At 40.8% G+C, this 15,355-nt stretch overlaps 1 protein-coding gene across 4 annotated transcripts in view; it reads left to right on the top strand.

The window, feature by feature from the left end:
• Nucleotides 1-1,343: 1,343 nt before the first annotated feature.
• Nucleotides 1,344-15,355, top strand: part of LOC129698249 (NADPH oxidase 4) — a 128,894-nt gene continuing 114,882 nt past the window's right edge. Inside the window, exons 1-2 of one of the 4 annotated variants that reach the window (XM_055637264.1) lie at nucleotides 1,344-1,618; nucleotides 1,790-1,885. In XM_055637264.1, the coding sequence (XP_055493239.1) occupies nucleotides 1,562-1,618; nucleotides 1,790-1,885 (153 nt within the window). In that variant the 5' untranslated portion in view covers nucleotides 1,344-1,561. The remainder of the gene's footprint in view (nucleotides 1,619-1,789; nucleotides 1,886-15,355) is intronic. The other 3 variants (XM_055637262.1, XM_055637263.1, XM_055637265.1) reach the window with 3 other exon arrangements.

Below are 15,355 nucleotides of genomic sequence, written 5' to 3'. Positions count from 1 at the left end.
AAACATAAACCAAAGGAATAGTTAGATCTCAAGATGGGTGTTGAGCAGCCAGGCTGTTGTCTCTGTGTCAATGTCTGCCAAGCCCTGAGCTCCATTTGGTGGGTGGTAGAGCGGGCACCCAGAGATGACATGGTTGGCTGACTGTTGTTCTGCTATGCATTCACAGGCTGGGCTCTGGCGGAGTTCCCCATCTCCACATGCTGGCATTGAAATGCCCAACTCCAGTACAAAGTCTGTTGAGCTTCGCCCACGCTCCTCTGGGGAGGTCAGACCCTGGACAGCTTTTATCTGGTGAAGAGATGTAGCTGTGTAATGGAGATGAGGTTGCCTTCCACTCCAGAGACCACTTGGTGGCTATCCAGTGTGCTTTTGATAACAATAAGTGTGTTGCAGACTGAATGCCAAAATAAAACTATCCAAAAAGACAATAATAAATTACAGAGCTGTGGATGCCGCTCATCTCCGGGGCCATCTTCTAGTTCATCTGGGGATCAAAGATCCCAGGAATGGGTAGGTTAACATATGATGAGCGTTTGACGGCACTGTGCCTGTACTCGCTGGAGTTTAGAAGAATGAGGGGGAACTTCATTGAAACGTACAGAATAATGAAAAGCTTGGATAGAGTGGATGTGGAGAGGATGTTTCCACTCGTGGAAGAGTCTAGGACAAGAGGTCATAGCCTCAGAATTAAAGGAAGTTCTTTTAGGAAGGAAATGAGGAGGAATTTATTTAGTCAGAGAGTGGTAAATCTGTGGAATTCTTTGTCACAGAAGACTGTGGAGGTCAAGTCAGTGGATATATTTAAGGCAGAGATGGATATATTCTTGATTAGTACAGGTGTCAGAGGTTATGGGGGAAAAGGCAGGCGAATGGGGTTAGGAGGAGAGATAGATTAGGCATGATTGAATGGTGGAGTAGACTTGATGGGCCGAATGGTCTAATTCTGCTCCTATCACATGATTTTATGAAATATTTCTCTCCAGTTGCTCTGAATTGTGCCTAGCACTTGCCCTTTGCTTGCTTATAGGTTGGTTGGGATCAAAGTCACGATGGCGAATTCATACATGGAAAGTTTGATCCTTATATTGCTTTTTGAATTCACATTTGCTTTTGTGCAGCTGCTATTTTGTTCCCTTGTTTGTCCCCAAATTCTGGCTCTTGGTACATTATTATGTTTTGGTCATTCATTTACATTCTAATTCATTTTACATTTTAATTCAACCAGATCCAATACTATGCTTAGTTTTGGTGCGTTTTTCACCTTTTTGTAACATGAATTGTTTTATCCCTTAAATAACCTTTCCCTATTGTCTTTTCAGCTCCTTCCTACAATCGACGCTTCCTTTTTTATCCAAGGAGATGTTTTAATTTTATTCTGGCCAATTGGTGAGGATGTGGAGGAAATGAAGCAACAACACAAACTCTGGGAGACTGGGAGATCAAAGGGAATCGAGGGGCGGAAGAGCGCCATTGCGGCTCGGAGTCTGGGAAGGTATTTAATGCCGGGGAACAGTGAACACAAACGTCGAGGGTCACCACGGAACCCGCACACTCCGGCACCATGGCTTTGTCCTGCAAAAGCTGGTTCTCTAACGAGGCTGGAAAACATCTGCTTTTGGTAGGACTGATGAGTTCATAAAAGTTCTCTTTGTTGTTGCACTTGCAACTCATTTTCACAGCGTTTTTTTTCTTCAAATTTTAAGTAGACGAGTGGGTTCGACTGAAATCAAAGTCAGCATTGTATTTACAAGGGGATTTTGCTCATAACCCCCACCCTTTCGTTTTCCAGCTTTTATGGCTGTCGATCAACGTGCTGCTCTTTTGGAAAACGTTTACGCTTTATTACCGCGGGGCACAGTATTACTACTTGCATCGTATGCTTGGGGTAAGTAGAACAAAAGAAGCCCTTTCTCCTTCCGTTCATTCGTGGACAGGTTTGCGAAGAGCCCCGGCGAGGGACTGAGCGCAATGAAACTGACAGATGAGTGTAGCGAACTGCTCCCTGTTCATTGGACGAGTTATTGGTGGCAAACTCGAGAAAGGATGAGAGTAGATGGATATACTTCTACTTGCCGTTCGCACTCTTTCATACAACTGATATTGTGTTCTAAAATTTGGTCTTGGATTTGCAGTGTCACCGAGGAAGGAAAGAATGGGGTTTGGGGGGTGGGGGAGTGGGATGGAGGATAGCGTTGAAATATCACCCATTGTAGTTTGTATGGAAAGTAAACTCTTGGTTATGTTTGAAGCACAGCGCGGTGGGGGCGGGTGGTTGATCGATCGCTGGATGTCTATGGGAATGGTTTGATCTAAATGATTACCTGACGCCCAGGGCTAAAGTTCACTCGGGGGGTTACAAAGGAGCCAGGCAGTCACGACATTAAAATAGGGCGATTGAAGGGAGAACGTTTATCTGTATAATTTACACTGTGAAGGAATGTGATTGAAATCGTGATCCTCCTCTGGGTACGTGCAGTGCGTGAGCGAACGTGGGAAGTAAAACAAGAGAAGGTTTTGTGACATGTAAAGGTATCGTGCCACTTCGTGGTTACTCTTTATCCAAGTTTGGTTTCATTCATGTTGGTGCAGCCAACTGTGGAGCCGAATGCAGCCAGGCGAACGAAATAAACCGTTGTCTACCCCGATTCAATTTAACCCATGCTTTCGAAATCCGTTTGCACGTTATCTGTCCTTGGTAGGGAATGGAAGGGATGACTTATAAATTTATGACCAAGTGGGGGGAAAAAAAACAATCCATGCATGTGCAAAATATTCTGGGTTCTCTGAGATCATCAAGTGCGACTGCACTTGCCGATTTTAACCCCTTGTAATCCAGAAGCATTATATCCTTAAATGCACCAATAGCAAACACGCAATGATAGTGGAATGTGTCCAGTGAGGAGCAAAACCCCATTCAGCTTTATTCCCGAACCTTACAACTAACGACCGGGCTTTTGTATTCTCCAGTTTCTCCTGCCTTGAGTGATTCTAGACAACTGGCAATGGATTTTGTTCTGATGAGTTTGGGGATGGAAGCTGGCTATTTTTAAAACTGGGAGATTTTTTTCTCTGTCGCATAAATAAGATGCCGTAGAACACAATAGTCCTTGTGGATTACATTTGGTGGTTTCATATTTGGAATTACAAAATTGTAGTAGTTATAAACAGATGTACGTTGTAACAAAGATATCAGGAAAAAAAAACGTTTTAAGGGTTAAGAGGATATATAAAAGTACATTTGCTATTCTATTTTCCATTATTTGAAATTAATTCCAGTTTATGTTCTGAATTGCATTGATTTTTATTTTGATATGTTTGATCTATTTAACACCAGTAACATTTCAATTCCAGGGCCAAAGCAAAATAACTGGTATATATTTTGGTTATTTTTAACTGAGATTTGTGAAAAATTCACAACAAAGGGCCATAACTTTAAAATTGGATAGGCAGCATCTCTGGATAGAAGTCTCGACCCGAAATGTCACCCATTCCTTCTATCCAGAGAAGCTGCCTGTCCCACTGAGTTACTCCAGCATTTTGTGTCTATCTTCAGTTTAAACCTGTATCTGTAATTCATTTCCACAACTTTAAAATTTGAGCCAGGTTATTAAGAGATGAAGTCTTGGAACAGTTCCGCATGTGTGGAGAAATGGAAATCTGAAAAGCTCTCTCAAAAACATGGGCACTGGCCCATTTGATTAAGATAGACTGGCAAATTTATGAAAGGCTAATGAGCAAAGGCATTTAAAAGGAGTTAAAAGACGACAATTAAATAGAATTAAATAGAATTTAAAAGACGACAATTAAATAGAAGTTACCTTATTGGAAAGTGGACATAGGAAGAGTCCATTTCTGCCTTGGAGAAGAAAATGGAGTATTTTCTGCCATCCAAATGAATCATGTGATTTGCTTTTCAGTTTGTGATTTTTGAATATCCTTCAGTCTTGTGCTCTTTGCCAATTTTTACTTTATGTAATTGTGCAGATTTTTTAGATCAATAATGAAAAGAAATAAAAAATGTTTGTAAAACTTAGCAGATCAGAACGTGTCAGTGGTAAAAAGTTAATGTTTCAAGCTTTATGGTTAAAATGAGGCCAAATATTTTTTACGTGTTGTTATTTTTTATTCATTGAAACTAATATTTACAACTAGCCCATGTAAGCAAACTTTTCTTTGAGCATATTTAATCTGTAAAGAACGTTATTCTTTGGAAAAACAAAATGTGTCAAATAGTACACATTACTGGGTCAGCTTTTTACCTCCAATTATTTGCTTACCCCCTTTTCATTGACAGAGTATTAAATGTGATGAGTAATATCAAAAATAATTGTTTTCAATGGAAACTATGTGAATTTTTTAAGATCAGTTGAGATCAGATTTGAAGCAAGATTTAATTTCATAATTGATGATGCCCATGATCCTGTAAAAAGGCTACATCAGTCACACTGAGGAAAGAGGCATAAGGGCAGTATTTATGCCTGTAGTCATCAGAGCTAAAATGCCGTTTGTTAAAGTGGGAATGGTGAGGTAAGCTTCTACTCAGTCTAATAGTGTGAGGATGACTTAGAATGACAGAACCTAAATGCAATGTGCTGTGATAATGGTTTAGCAACTTACCAGGGATCTGTGGTTTTGGTTTTTTTTGCTTTGTTCAGAGAAATAGCGCAGGAATAGGCCATTCGACCCACCGAATCCGTGCCGACCAGTGATCCCTGTACACCAGCACTATCCTACACACTAGGGACAATTCACAATTTCACCCAAGCCAATTAACCTACGAGCCTGTACGTCTTTGGAATGTGGAAGGAAACCAAAGTATATGAAGAGAACCCACGTGGTCATGGAGAGAACGTACAAACTCCATACAGAGAGCACCTGTCGTCAGGATCGAACCAAGGTGTAAGGCAGCAACTTCACCGCTGTGTCACTGTGCCGCCCCTTTGCAATTGATTAATAAAAAGTCCTTGCATGGGAAGATTCAATACACGATCTCCAACTATTACTACACAATTCATAAAAGGTTTACAAGTTGTTGTGAAATGTTCTCCTTGGATTAATTATAGTTTTCCATCTTCACTGCTATTAATGCACATGATTAAATAAATTAGGGATTTCTTCTGGTGTTGGGGATGTCTCTCTGAGGTTTTGTGTCTAGAATATACTTTGTAAGTGTCAACAACAATATAAATTGAAGACTGAAACAAATAAGTGCGCTGCCCCCTTTCCCAGAATATAAATCATTTTGTTTTCACTGTTTCTTGTTCTCTGGCATAAGCATAACTAGTTTTTTAAAGGCTATGTATGATTATCATGTTTCTCCTCTTCTAATAAATTGCAAAGATGAGGAAATCTGAACTGATGAATTCTGAGAAATTTAGGCCCGATACCTTGCTCTGACACAATTCAAATCACAGCTCAGGATGGAAGATATTAATTGCAGGCCTAGGCATTTGGGAAGTGACAGAATCCTTTACAAATAAGCTTCAATGAAAGGTTTGGATGATTTAAAATGTCAATACAATGGACACACTTAACTCTTTTTGCCAAAATGCAATTCCCATTTTCCCAATTCAAGGTTTTTTTAAGCGTTATGGAAAACATTGCTAGATTGTGCAATCTCTCTAATCTCTCCCACCCCCAGGCCATGCCATTAGACAGACTAGTTTACATTGCCAAAGCGCATTAGGATAGGAATTTATAGTTGGGGTTAGGTCAAATTTTGTAGGAGGATGTACGATTTTCAAGATAATCTTGAAGCATGTTATTTATCTGAGGGCATAACCTATTAAAAATCTGGAATGCTGAACTGACGACAACACTTATCTGAACTTAAGCTAACGAATCTTGACAATTTCCATCTGTTACCCGTCAGGTGCATATTCTGATTAGATATTCGGGATCAGATTGCTCAGTATGTTATCTAGATCAGGATAATTTGCTTAATAGTAACACCATGTAGTGGCCAAGTGGGGGGGGTTTGGAAGATATTTGTAGCATACATCAACTTTGTATTGACTGCAGTCAGGTGAGTTTCAAATCAAGTTTTAATTTTATGTTGGAACAGACATATGATCAGGACTACTTAAACAGATGAAATTGAAGAAAGGAAAGATAATTTTCTGCTACTTAATGCAGTATATATTGATCAGTGTCACATTAAAATAACTATGTTTGCCTCACCTAAAGGTTGCCTACTTTGAGCTGCAAGCAACATTAATATATACAAGCGTAAAGGGCCTGTTCCATGGCGATTTTTTCGACGACTCCCGGCATAATTGACTGACGTATCAGGCCACCGAAAAATTTGCGGCGTGATGCGGTGCTGACGCACCATGATGCCGTATGACACGCGGGTGGTTTTTTTTTCAAGTGTCACAACATTTTTTTTGTCGCCGCTGGATTTTAAAATGTTCAAAATCTATTGTCGACACTGATATGATGCCGACAGTCGGTGAAAAAATCGCCAAGTGGGACGGGCCCTTAAAGAGTTCCTTTCAGCAAGTGGGACAGAGGAAGTTAGTGAGGAAGGAAGAAATGTGATTGTACATTGGGGTAGAAAGAACATAGAATACAGAAGAAAGTTCTTCGGCAATGATTGCAACAACAAACAGATATTTACACTGTCTTGGCATTGTAGAACAGTCAAATAATGAGTTGGACAGGAAGCCTATTATCAGAGATTCCAAAACTGAGCACGTTTGGAGCTGTAGCCGTCAGGATACCAGACAGCAGGATCAAAGAGTTTGGAGAAGGGAAGTTATAACCATATAATATAATAACCATATAACAATTACAGCACGGAAACAGGCCATCTCGACCCTTCTAGTCCGTGCCGAACACATAATCTCCCCATGTCCCATATACCTGCCCTCAGACCATAACCCTCCATTTCCTTCCCATCCATATAACTATCCAATGTATTTTTAAATGATAAAAACGAACCTGCCTCCACCACCTTCACTGGAAGCTCATTCCACACAGCTACCACTCTCTGAGTAAAGAAGTTCCCTCTCATGTTACCCCTAAACTTCAGTCCCTTAATTCTCAAGTCATGTCCCCTTGTTTGAATCTTCCCTACTCTCAGTGGGAAAAGCTTTTCCACGTCAACTCTGTCTATCCCTCTCATCATTTTAAAAACCTCTATAAAGTCCCCCCTTAACCTTCTGCGCTCCAAAGAATAAAGCCCTAACTTGTTCAACCTTTCTCTGTAACTCTGTCTCTGTAACAATATGTGATACATATTGAAAATAACGACATTCTTCTTGCGTATGGCATGCACAGCCTAAAGTTGTAGGTCAACTTGTTCTATTTGATCTATTTGTTTGTGTACGTCGGGTTGATTGCATTAGTCGAAACGGGTGGACCACATGAAGGTTGTAATCTCCCGCCCCAATAATGACATTGGAAGGAAGAGTTATTTGACCCTGCACAACACATGAGACATTAGCCTGAAATATTCTCAGATGTTCCACAACTTGATCAAGTCAAGTCAAGTCAAGTCAAGTTTATTTGTCACATACACATACGAGATGTGCAGTGAAATGAAAGATGTACTCATCTTTTCAAGGAAGAGCAACTCCCAAAGACCTGGAGCCATTGCATTGTGAGGTCATAGTCATAGTAATACAATGTAGAAACGCCCTTCTGCTCAACTTGTCCACATCAATCAACATGTCCCAGCTACACTATTCCCACCTGCCTGCATTTGGTCCATATCCCTCTAAACCGGTCCTATCCATGTACCAGTCCAAATGTTTCTCAAACGCTTGCAATTATTACCTGCCTCAACTATGTCCTCCGGCAGCTTGTTCCATTCATCTACCACCCTCTGTGTGAAAACGTTACCCCTCGGATTCCAATTCAATTGTTCCCGCCTCAACTTAAACCCACATCCTCCAGTCAAGGAAACATAAAGATTAGGTTTCATTTACCTCTTTAATGATGGGGGGGGGGGGGGGGGGAGTTGTGTTGAGAGGCCAGTTATGATGTGCACTTAGTTCAGGTGAATCTGGGCTGTTCCCTCGTGTGCTTGGTATGTCTGTGGCAGACCAAGATGGTAAATGGAACCATAACTGACCTCCAATACTTTCTGAAGAAGGGTCTCGACCCGAAACGTCACCTATTCCTTTTCTCCAGACATGCTCTCTGACCCGCTGAGGTATTCCAGCATTTTGTGTCTATCTCCAATACTTTCGATTTATGTCTGCTGCAGTCTAAATGTGGGACTTCTGAATGCACAAACACGTGCCATTTATTCTATTGCAAATTGCTGGCCAAAGGGAATCAAACCAGGATTAGTAAATTAAGAAGTAGTACTCCATGGGCAGTTAGCTTGGTATTGCAATGATATAACATAAGAAGCTAATGAATAAGTGGCAAAAGGATCTAAAGAAAAAGTTGAATTTACATATAGGAAGAATGGACTGGAGAAACTTGTTTTTATGCGGAAACATTCTCAACCCTTTCAGGGAAATCAAAGAATTTCACAGCCAATTGTACCTTTGAAATGTAAATAGAGCTGCAAAGCACTTTGACATGCGCAACAAATTTGTGCTACTCAGCCTGTCGTAAACTGCAGTGTGATAATGCTTAAGTGATGTTGGTCAAATGATAAATATTGCCCATGACACTGAGGATTAATCTTTTGTTCCTCTTCAAAAATAGGGCATTGATTTTTTCTTATCCTTATGTGAGAGGAGAAGGGTCCACAGTTTAACTTATTTCTGAAAGTTGACACCTGGTTAGTACTACACTCTCCCAGGTTGCATTAGAGTACCAGCCTGGAATTGTGTGTTCAATTTGAGACTTCAATCTAGAGATGTTAGTGTGTAAGATGATCTCACAAACCATCTCAACTCCACCTTGTCTACCTCCCTCAACACTCTGGCCCCCCTCAAAACAAGAACCGTAACTTTCAACACACCTTCACCCTGGTACACACCTGCACTTCGTAAACTGAAACAGACTGGTCGCCAACTCGAACGACTTACAAAGAAATCATCTCTCACAGTCCACCTTGAAGCTTACAAACTCCACCTCACTGACTACAAAGATGCTCTCATAGCTGCAAAATCTGCCTACCTCTCCTCCATATTCACCGATCCCTGCCTAAACCACAGAACCCTCTTCTCCACAGTGGGCAACCTCCTCAAGCCTCAAGCCAACACTTTCCCTACCTCTACTCCGGATCTCTGCAACTCATTCCTCCACTTTTTCGCTGATAAAATCAGCACCATCTATCAATCTTTATCCCCTGTACCTGACTCCCCAGCATCTACTCCATCACCTACCAAGGCCCCTCCTTTCAACATCTCCACTGACCTCCTTACCCCTCCTCCACACTGCTTCCTCTCCCAGTTTGACCTGGTCACCCCTATTGAAATCTCCAAACTCATCAGCTCTTCCAAACCCACTACCTGCTCCCTCGACCCTCTCCCCACTCCCCTGTTGAAGTCCTGCCTCCCCGTTCTCTGCCCCTACCTCACTAATCTCTTCAACTCCTCATTGTCCCAAGGAATTGTCCCCTCCGCTTTCAAAACTGCTGCTGTTACACCAATCTTAAAGAAACCTGGTCTTGATCCCTCCTTTCTCATTAACTACCGCCCAATCTCAAATCTCCCCTTTCTTTCAAAAACCCTGGAGCGTATCGTTGCGTCGCAGCTTCATTCCCACCTCCTTGCGTATAACCTACTTGAACCCCTCAAATCTGGCTTTCGCCCCCTCCAAAGCACAGAAACTGCTCTCCTCAAAGTCCTCAATGATCTCCTCACCTCTGCTGACACTGGTTCCCTCAACATCCTCATCCTCCTCGACCTGAGCGCAGCCTTCGATACAGTGAACCATAACATCCTGCTCACCAGACTCAAAGACCTCGGCATTGAAGGCTCTGCACTCAGCTGGCTCCGTTCCTACCTTTCCAACAGATCCCACTTCATCTCTCTCCACAACCACACCTCTGCTACAGCCACAGTCACTCAAGGCGTTCCCCAAGGCTCCGTACTCGGCCCCCTCCTCTTCATCATCTACATCCTCCCCCTTGGTCAGATACTCCGCCACTTCAATCTGGACTTCCACTGTTGATGACTGTTACGCTGATGACACCCAGATCTACCTCGGCACCAAATCCCCCCACAACCCCCCCTCTCCCATATCAACTCCTGTTTGTCAGCTATAAAAACCTGGATGCAACATAATTTCCTCAAACTCAACAGCGATAAGACAGAATTCCTCCTCATAGGCTCCAAAGCCACACTCAACAAAATCAATAACCCCACTCTCACCATCGACGGCACCACTGTCTCCCCATCTCCCCAGGCCCGCAACCTTGGCATGATCTTTGATTCCACCCTCTCCCTTGAGCCTCACATCCGCCATGTCATTAAAACCTCCTTCTTTCATCTCCGCAACATCGCCAAACTCAGACCCTCTCTCACACAGCCCGCTGCTGAAAGACTCATCCATGCCTTCATCTCCTCCCGACTGGACTATTGCAACTCACTTCTCTTTGGCATCAGCTCCACCTACATCAACCGACTCCAACTGGTCCAGAACGCAGCCGCCCGACTCATCACCCATACCAAATCCTGGCATCACATCACTCCAGTCCTCAAACAACTTCACTGGCTTTCCCATCTCCCACCGGATCACCTACAAAATCCTGATCCTCACCTACAAAGCCCTCCACCATCTGGCCCCCCCATGTCTCACTGACCTCCTCTCCCCCTACCAACCCTCACGGTCCCTCAGATCCACATCAGCTGGTCTCCTCTCCATCCACAAGTCCAACCTCCACAGTTTTGGGGAGAGAGCCTTCTCCAGGGCAGCTCCCAGGCTCTGGAACTCCCTCCCCCAACTGATCGGCAATTCCGTGTCCCTCACCATCTTCCAGTTCTGCCTCAAGACCCATCTCTTCACCTCTGCCTATCCTTAGCCCCACGTGCCGTCCCTTTTCATCTGTGCATTAATTGCCTCATACTGTGTTTTGTATTGAATTCTGTATTTACTTTGTGTACTAGTCGTGTCTCTACTATTTATTTCATTCCCCTTGCATGTTTTTCCTCTACCTGCTAAATTTTTGTAAGGTGTCCTTGAGACTCTTGAAAGGCGCCCATAAATAAAATGTATTATTATTATTATTATTAAGAGGTAGATAGTAGTTCAGCACTGCTCTCTGGTTGTGAGAGGATGATTCAGTGGCCTGATAACAGCTGTTAGGAAACTGTGAAGAAGTAACCTTTGTTACCCTCCGGTTCACCATTTCCTTCTCCACAAGGTCATTGTACCCTTGCAACCACAGGAGATGGCTGTTCAGCTACTCCTTTCCCACTATCGTACAATCCAAAACATTGTACCAGGTGAAGTGGCAATTTAATGAAATGTATTTGGTGCTCACAATGTAGTCTCCCCTACACTGGAAAAAACAAATGGAGATTGGATGACTACTTTGTTGAACATATCTGCATGCCACATGTAATTTAAAAATGTCATCCCTCTCTCACTTTGATATCTCTTGTCTTTAACCTCCTCCATAGTAGTGCAGAACTGTGTAGCTCGTATTGCGAGGATTGGGCCATTTGACCCAAATGAATTCTGCTGATGTTTATTCTCTACACAAGCACCCCATAATCAAAATATCACCAAAAATACTTAATTTGTTATATTAGTGCCTTATTTAGTTCCTGTCACTGGGCATATCCAAATGGACACATTCTGAAGAACAATTTGAAGAACTGTTCGAAGAGTCAGAAGAAGGGTCTCAAACCGAAACGTCGCCCATTCCTTCTCTGAAGAGATGCTACCTGTCCCACTGAGTTACTACATCATTTTGTGTCTATCTTTGGAAATAGTTTCTCCATGTTCACTTCAGCAAACTACTTCTTAATTTTACAGTCCTCTTTCAGATCTTACCTTTTCCAGAAAAAAAAGTACTGGCCGGTCCAAACATATCTGTGAGTAGCATCCTCTCATTCTGGGGAACATTCTTCAAGAACATAATTTAAACTCTCTCTAGTGTTCCAAAATCCTTTAAACTTGAGGTATGTGAAACTGGAACGATGCACAGGACTCCACATGTGACCTAATCGTGGGTCCTTTTTACACCTCTGGGAAATAATTGTTAGGCAGTAGCCCATTTCTTCACTCTTTGTCGTGTTGTTTCACCCATCACAAAAAAAAATCTGAATGCTAATAGAAAGCTGCCTTTGTATTCTCAGCAAATTAGACACAATAATCTTGATGTTTCCAAATTTTCCACAAGCCACTTTTAAAGCCAATTTACATACAATAGAAAATATGTTTATTTTAGTGATGCCTTTCAAAGCTAAGCATTCATCAAAACATGTGATAATACTGCAGCTCTTCAAAAGTAGCGCCATGAGATATTTTGTGTCAATATGAGAGAGCTGACAAAGCAGCACCCCTCAATACTACATTGCAGACAGAGCCTGAGTTTGATATTCCTCTCTGAAATCAAGCTTGAACCTGAGCTTTTCATCTTCTGACTATAAGGAAATAAATGCTTTCAACAGAACCACAAACTGGATCTCCTAACCTAGGCTATCTTTGTTGTTCTCAATTTCTTTTTCTAGAAGTTGTGCAGAGAACTGTGGGTTACCGAGGTAGGGGTTGTATAGGATTTGAGAATGCAATATATGGAAGTGAACTTGTTGTTTGGCTAGCTGCTGAATAGGCCATTTCGGTAGTTGGGAGTGATGAATATCACGTGCTGTTAGTGTGGAAAATTACAGAGGGCAGTAGTCAGGGGCCCCAGGTCAGAGGGGAAGAGTTAATGAGCTGTAGAAATGCTTTTCCTCCTTTTAGTTTCTATTTACAATGCACTCGCTGTTACACTGTGGATCCTCACTTCGTTCTGTCTTTTGTGGATTCCTTTGCCCTGAGAAATTTGTCAAAATTGGTTAAAGTAAAAGAAAGCATTTACAAGTTCTGAAAAAAAGCTTAATGACTGGCAGACAAAAATGCTTAGTGACTGGCATGTCTCCTGGGAACAGATAGCATGCCCATCCTGAAAGATAGTTCCATGGAGTACGATAAGAGGGCTTTTTGATTGGAGATGAAATCTAAAACATCATGACCTAGGGATTGGCTTCCATCATAATGTTTCTTTCAGCTCAACATAACCCAATATGGGTAGGTAAGTGACACAGTGGCAGCTGCAATAAACACTGTCACACTTAATGATATTTGGCTGATATTAATCCGTTCTGATATCAATAATAAACTTAATAATAATATCAATAATAAACTTAATAATAATAATAATAATAATAATAATAATAATATTAATAATAATAATAAACTTTATTTTGGATTCAAGCTCCAGACAAGGGACAACATTACATATAAAAACATCATGAAATATATATAAAATCTTAGTATATCACTTATAAAGCATCTTAAATTATATATTAACAAAAACAAAACACAATACATGAATTAAAATCCAGAATAAAAAAAGAATGATCAATGTCCTACAACGAGACAACGTTTCCACAACTGGGTATCGTAACGTGTAGTGCTAAACCTTATGTTTGACAAGGCCACAATAACTACATTTTTAGAGTAATTTATCCTGCAAATGAATTTATACATATGATTTCTTAGGATAGCTTCTAAAGTACTGACTCCTGCAGCCACAAACATGTTACCAGCACTACACCATCTAGGTTTCCTTAGCAGTGTTCTTATGGCATCATTATAGGACACCTTTAGTCTCTGCAAACTTCTCTTTCCATAGTTTGATCACAGGTGCGCAGTATAGTGGTGTGCAATATGTTCTAAACAGCAACATCTTCACCACATCTGTATACGCCCTAAACTTACGCAAGAGAATATTCGCCTGTACATACAGCATACGTCGTTGCCTATAAATATCCTCATCATCTGTCATTTGTTCTGTAATAAAATGCCCAAGATATTTTACCTTATCCCAGACATTAAGATTATTGTCAGACAATTTAAAATCAGGAAATTTTAGACATTTATCCTCTTTGGTTCTACAGATCATAACAACACTCTTACAAGCATTATATTTAATATCATGTTCCACACCATACACATAACATATAATAAGGAGCTGCTGGAGACCAGCGCTAGATGGACTAAAGACCACAAGATCATCTGCATACATAATATGATTCACTAAAATATTACCAATAATGCATCCAGTATTACAGGCTTTCAATTGTTTGGACAGATCATCAATATAAAGATTAAAAAGGACTGGGGATAAAATCCCCCCCTTGTCTGACACCATTGCTAACCCCAAATGGGGCTGGGACCCTATTGCCCCATTTTATTTGCATAGTCTGGTGGGCATCCCAGTAAGCCAGAATTCTCACAATGTATTTAGGCACCCCTCGTTGACTCATTTTAACAAACAGTTTTCTGTGATTAACACGATCAAAGGCTTTGGAAACATCAATAGAGCACATAGGTATTGAAGAGTTTTTGCTTCTATATTTGTTTACAATTTCCTTTAGGGCATATATGCACGTCAGTGCCATGTTTAGCTTTAGAACCAAACTGGTTATGGAGTTAACAAACTCATTTACTCTATCCAGCAGAACTCCTTCTAAGACTTCTGACAATATGCTGGCTAAAGCTATGGGCCTGTAATTATTTAGGCTGCGTACTATACCAGCTTTGTCCTTAATGGGACATTAACAAAACAGACAACATTGAGTGTGGTTTGATTCCCAAAACCGATGATTTCATGTCATGACAACAATTAAACCTTATTTTTTATTTTTATTTTTATTATTTATTTCGAACAGAATAAAAGAATAAAAAGCAAGTGTGAAACAGCATACAAAAAACAATACAAGAATATTTATAAAGTGTCATAAACAATATCTATAAATAAATGAAATCGTATGTGTCCGAAAAGGAGCAGGAAGAAGCTAAAGCTTATTAATTCCCACCCCTTATTCAACTGCTTATAATTATCTTATACAAATTTAGCAGCTATATGTACACCATATGTACACCAGCAGCTATATGTACACCAAATTATTTACATTTAAACACTAATCAAATATTTACAAAGCCATACAAAAAATAAAAAAATAAAAAGAAAAGAAAAAACCCTCATATACTATACAGTATCTTAGTCATATATACAACCCATCACTCTATAATCACCCTTCCCAATACAATCAGTATAACAAATATCCCACTCACAATCACCTATCCTCATCCCAATATCCTTTGAAACAAGTGTTTTTGTACATCTTTTTTTAACTGAATTATGCTTGTGCTAAGTTTTATCTCCTGTTCCAGACCATTCCACAAATTCACATCACAGATTGCTATGCACATACTTTTAAGAGTTGTTCTG

This window comes from Leucoraja erinacea, chromosome 6 (genome assembly GCF_028641065.1).
Source record: "Leucoraja erinacea ecotype New England chromosome 6, Leri_hhj_1, whole genome shotgun sequence".
Taxonomy (NCBI): Eukaryota; Metazoa; Chordata; class Chondrichthyes; order Rajiformes; family Rajidae; genus Leucoraja; species Leucoraja erinaceus.
The sequence above is the reverse complement of the archived record's forward strand: the minus strand, read 5'-3'. Positions and strand labels throughout refer to the sequence as shown.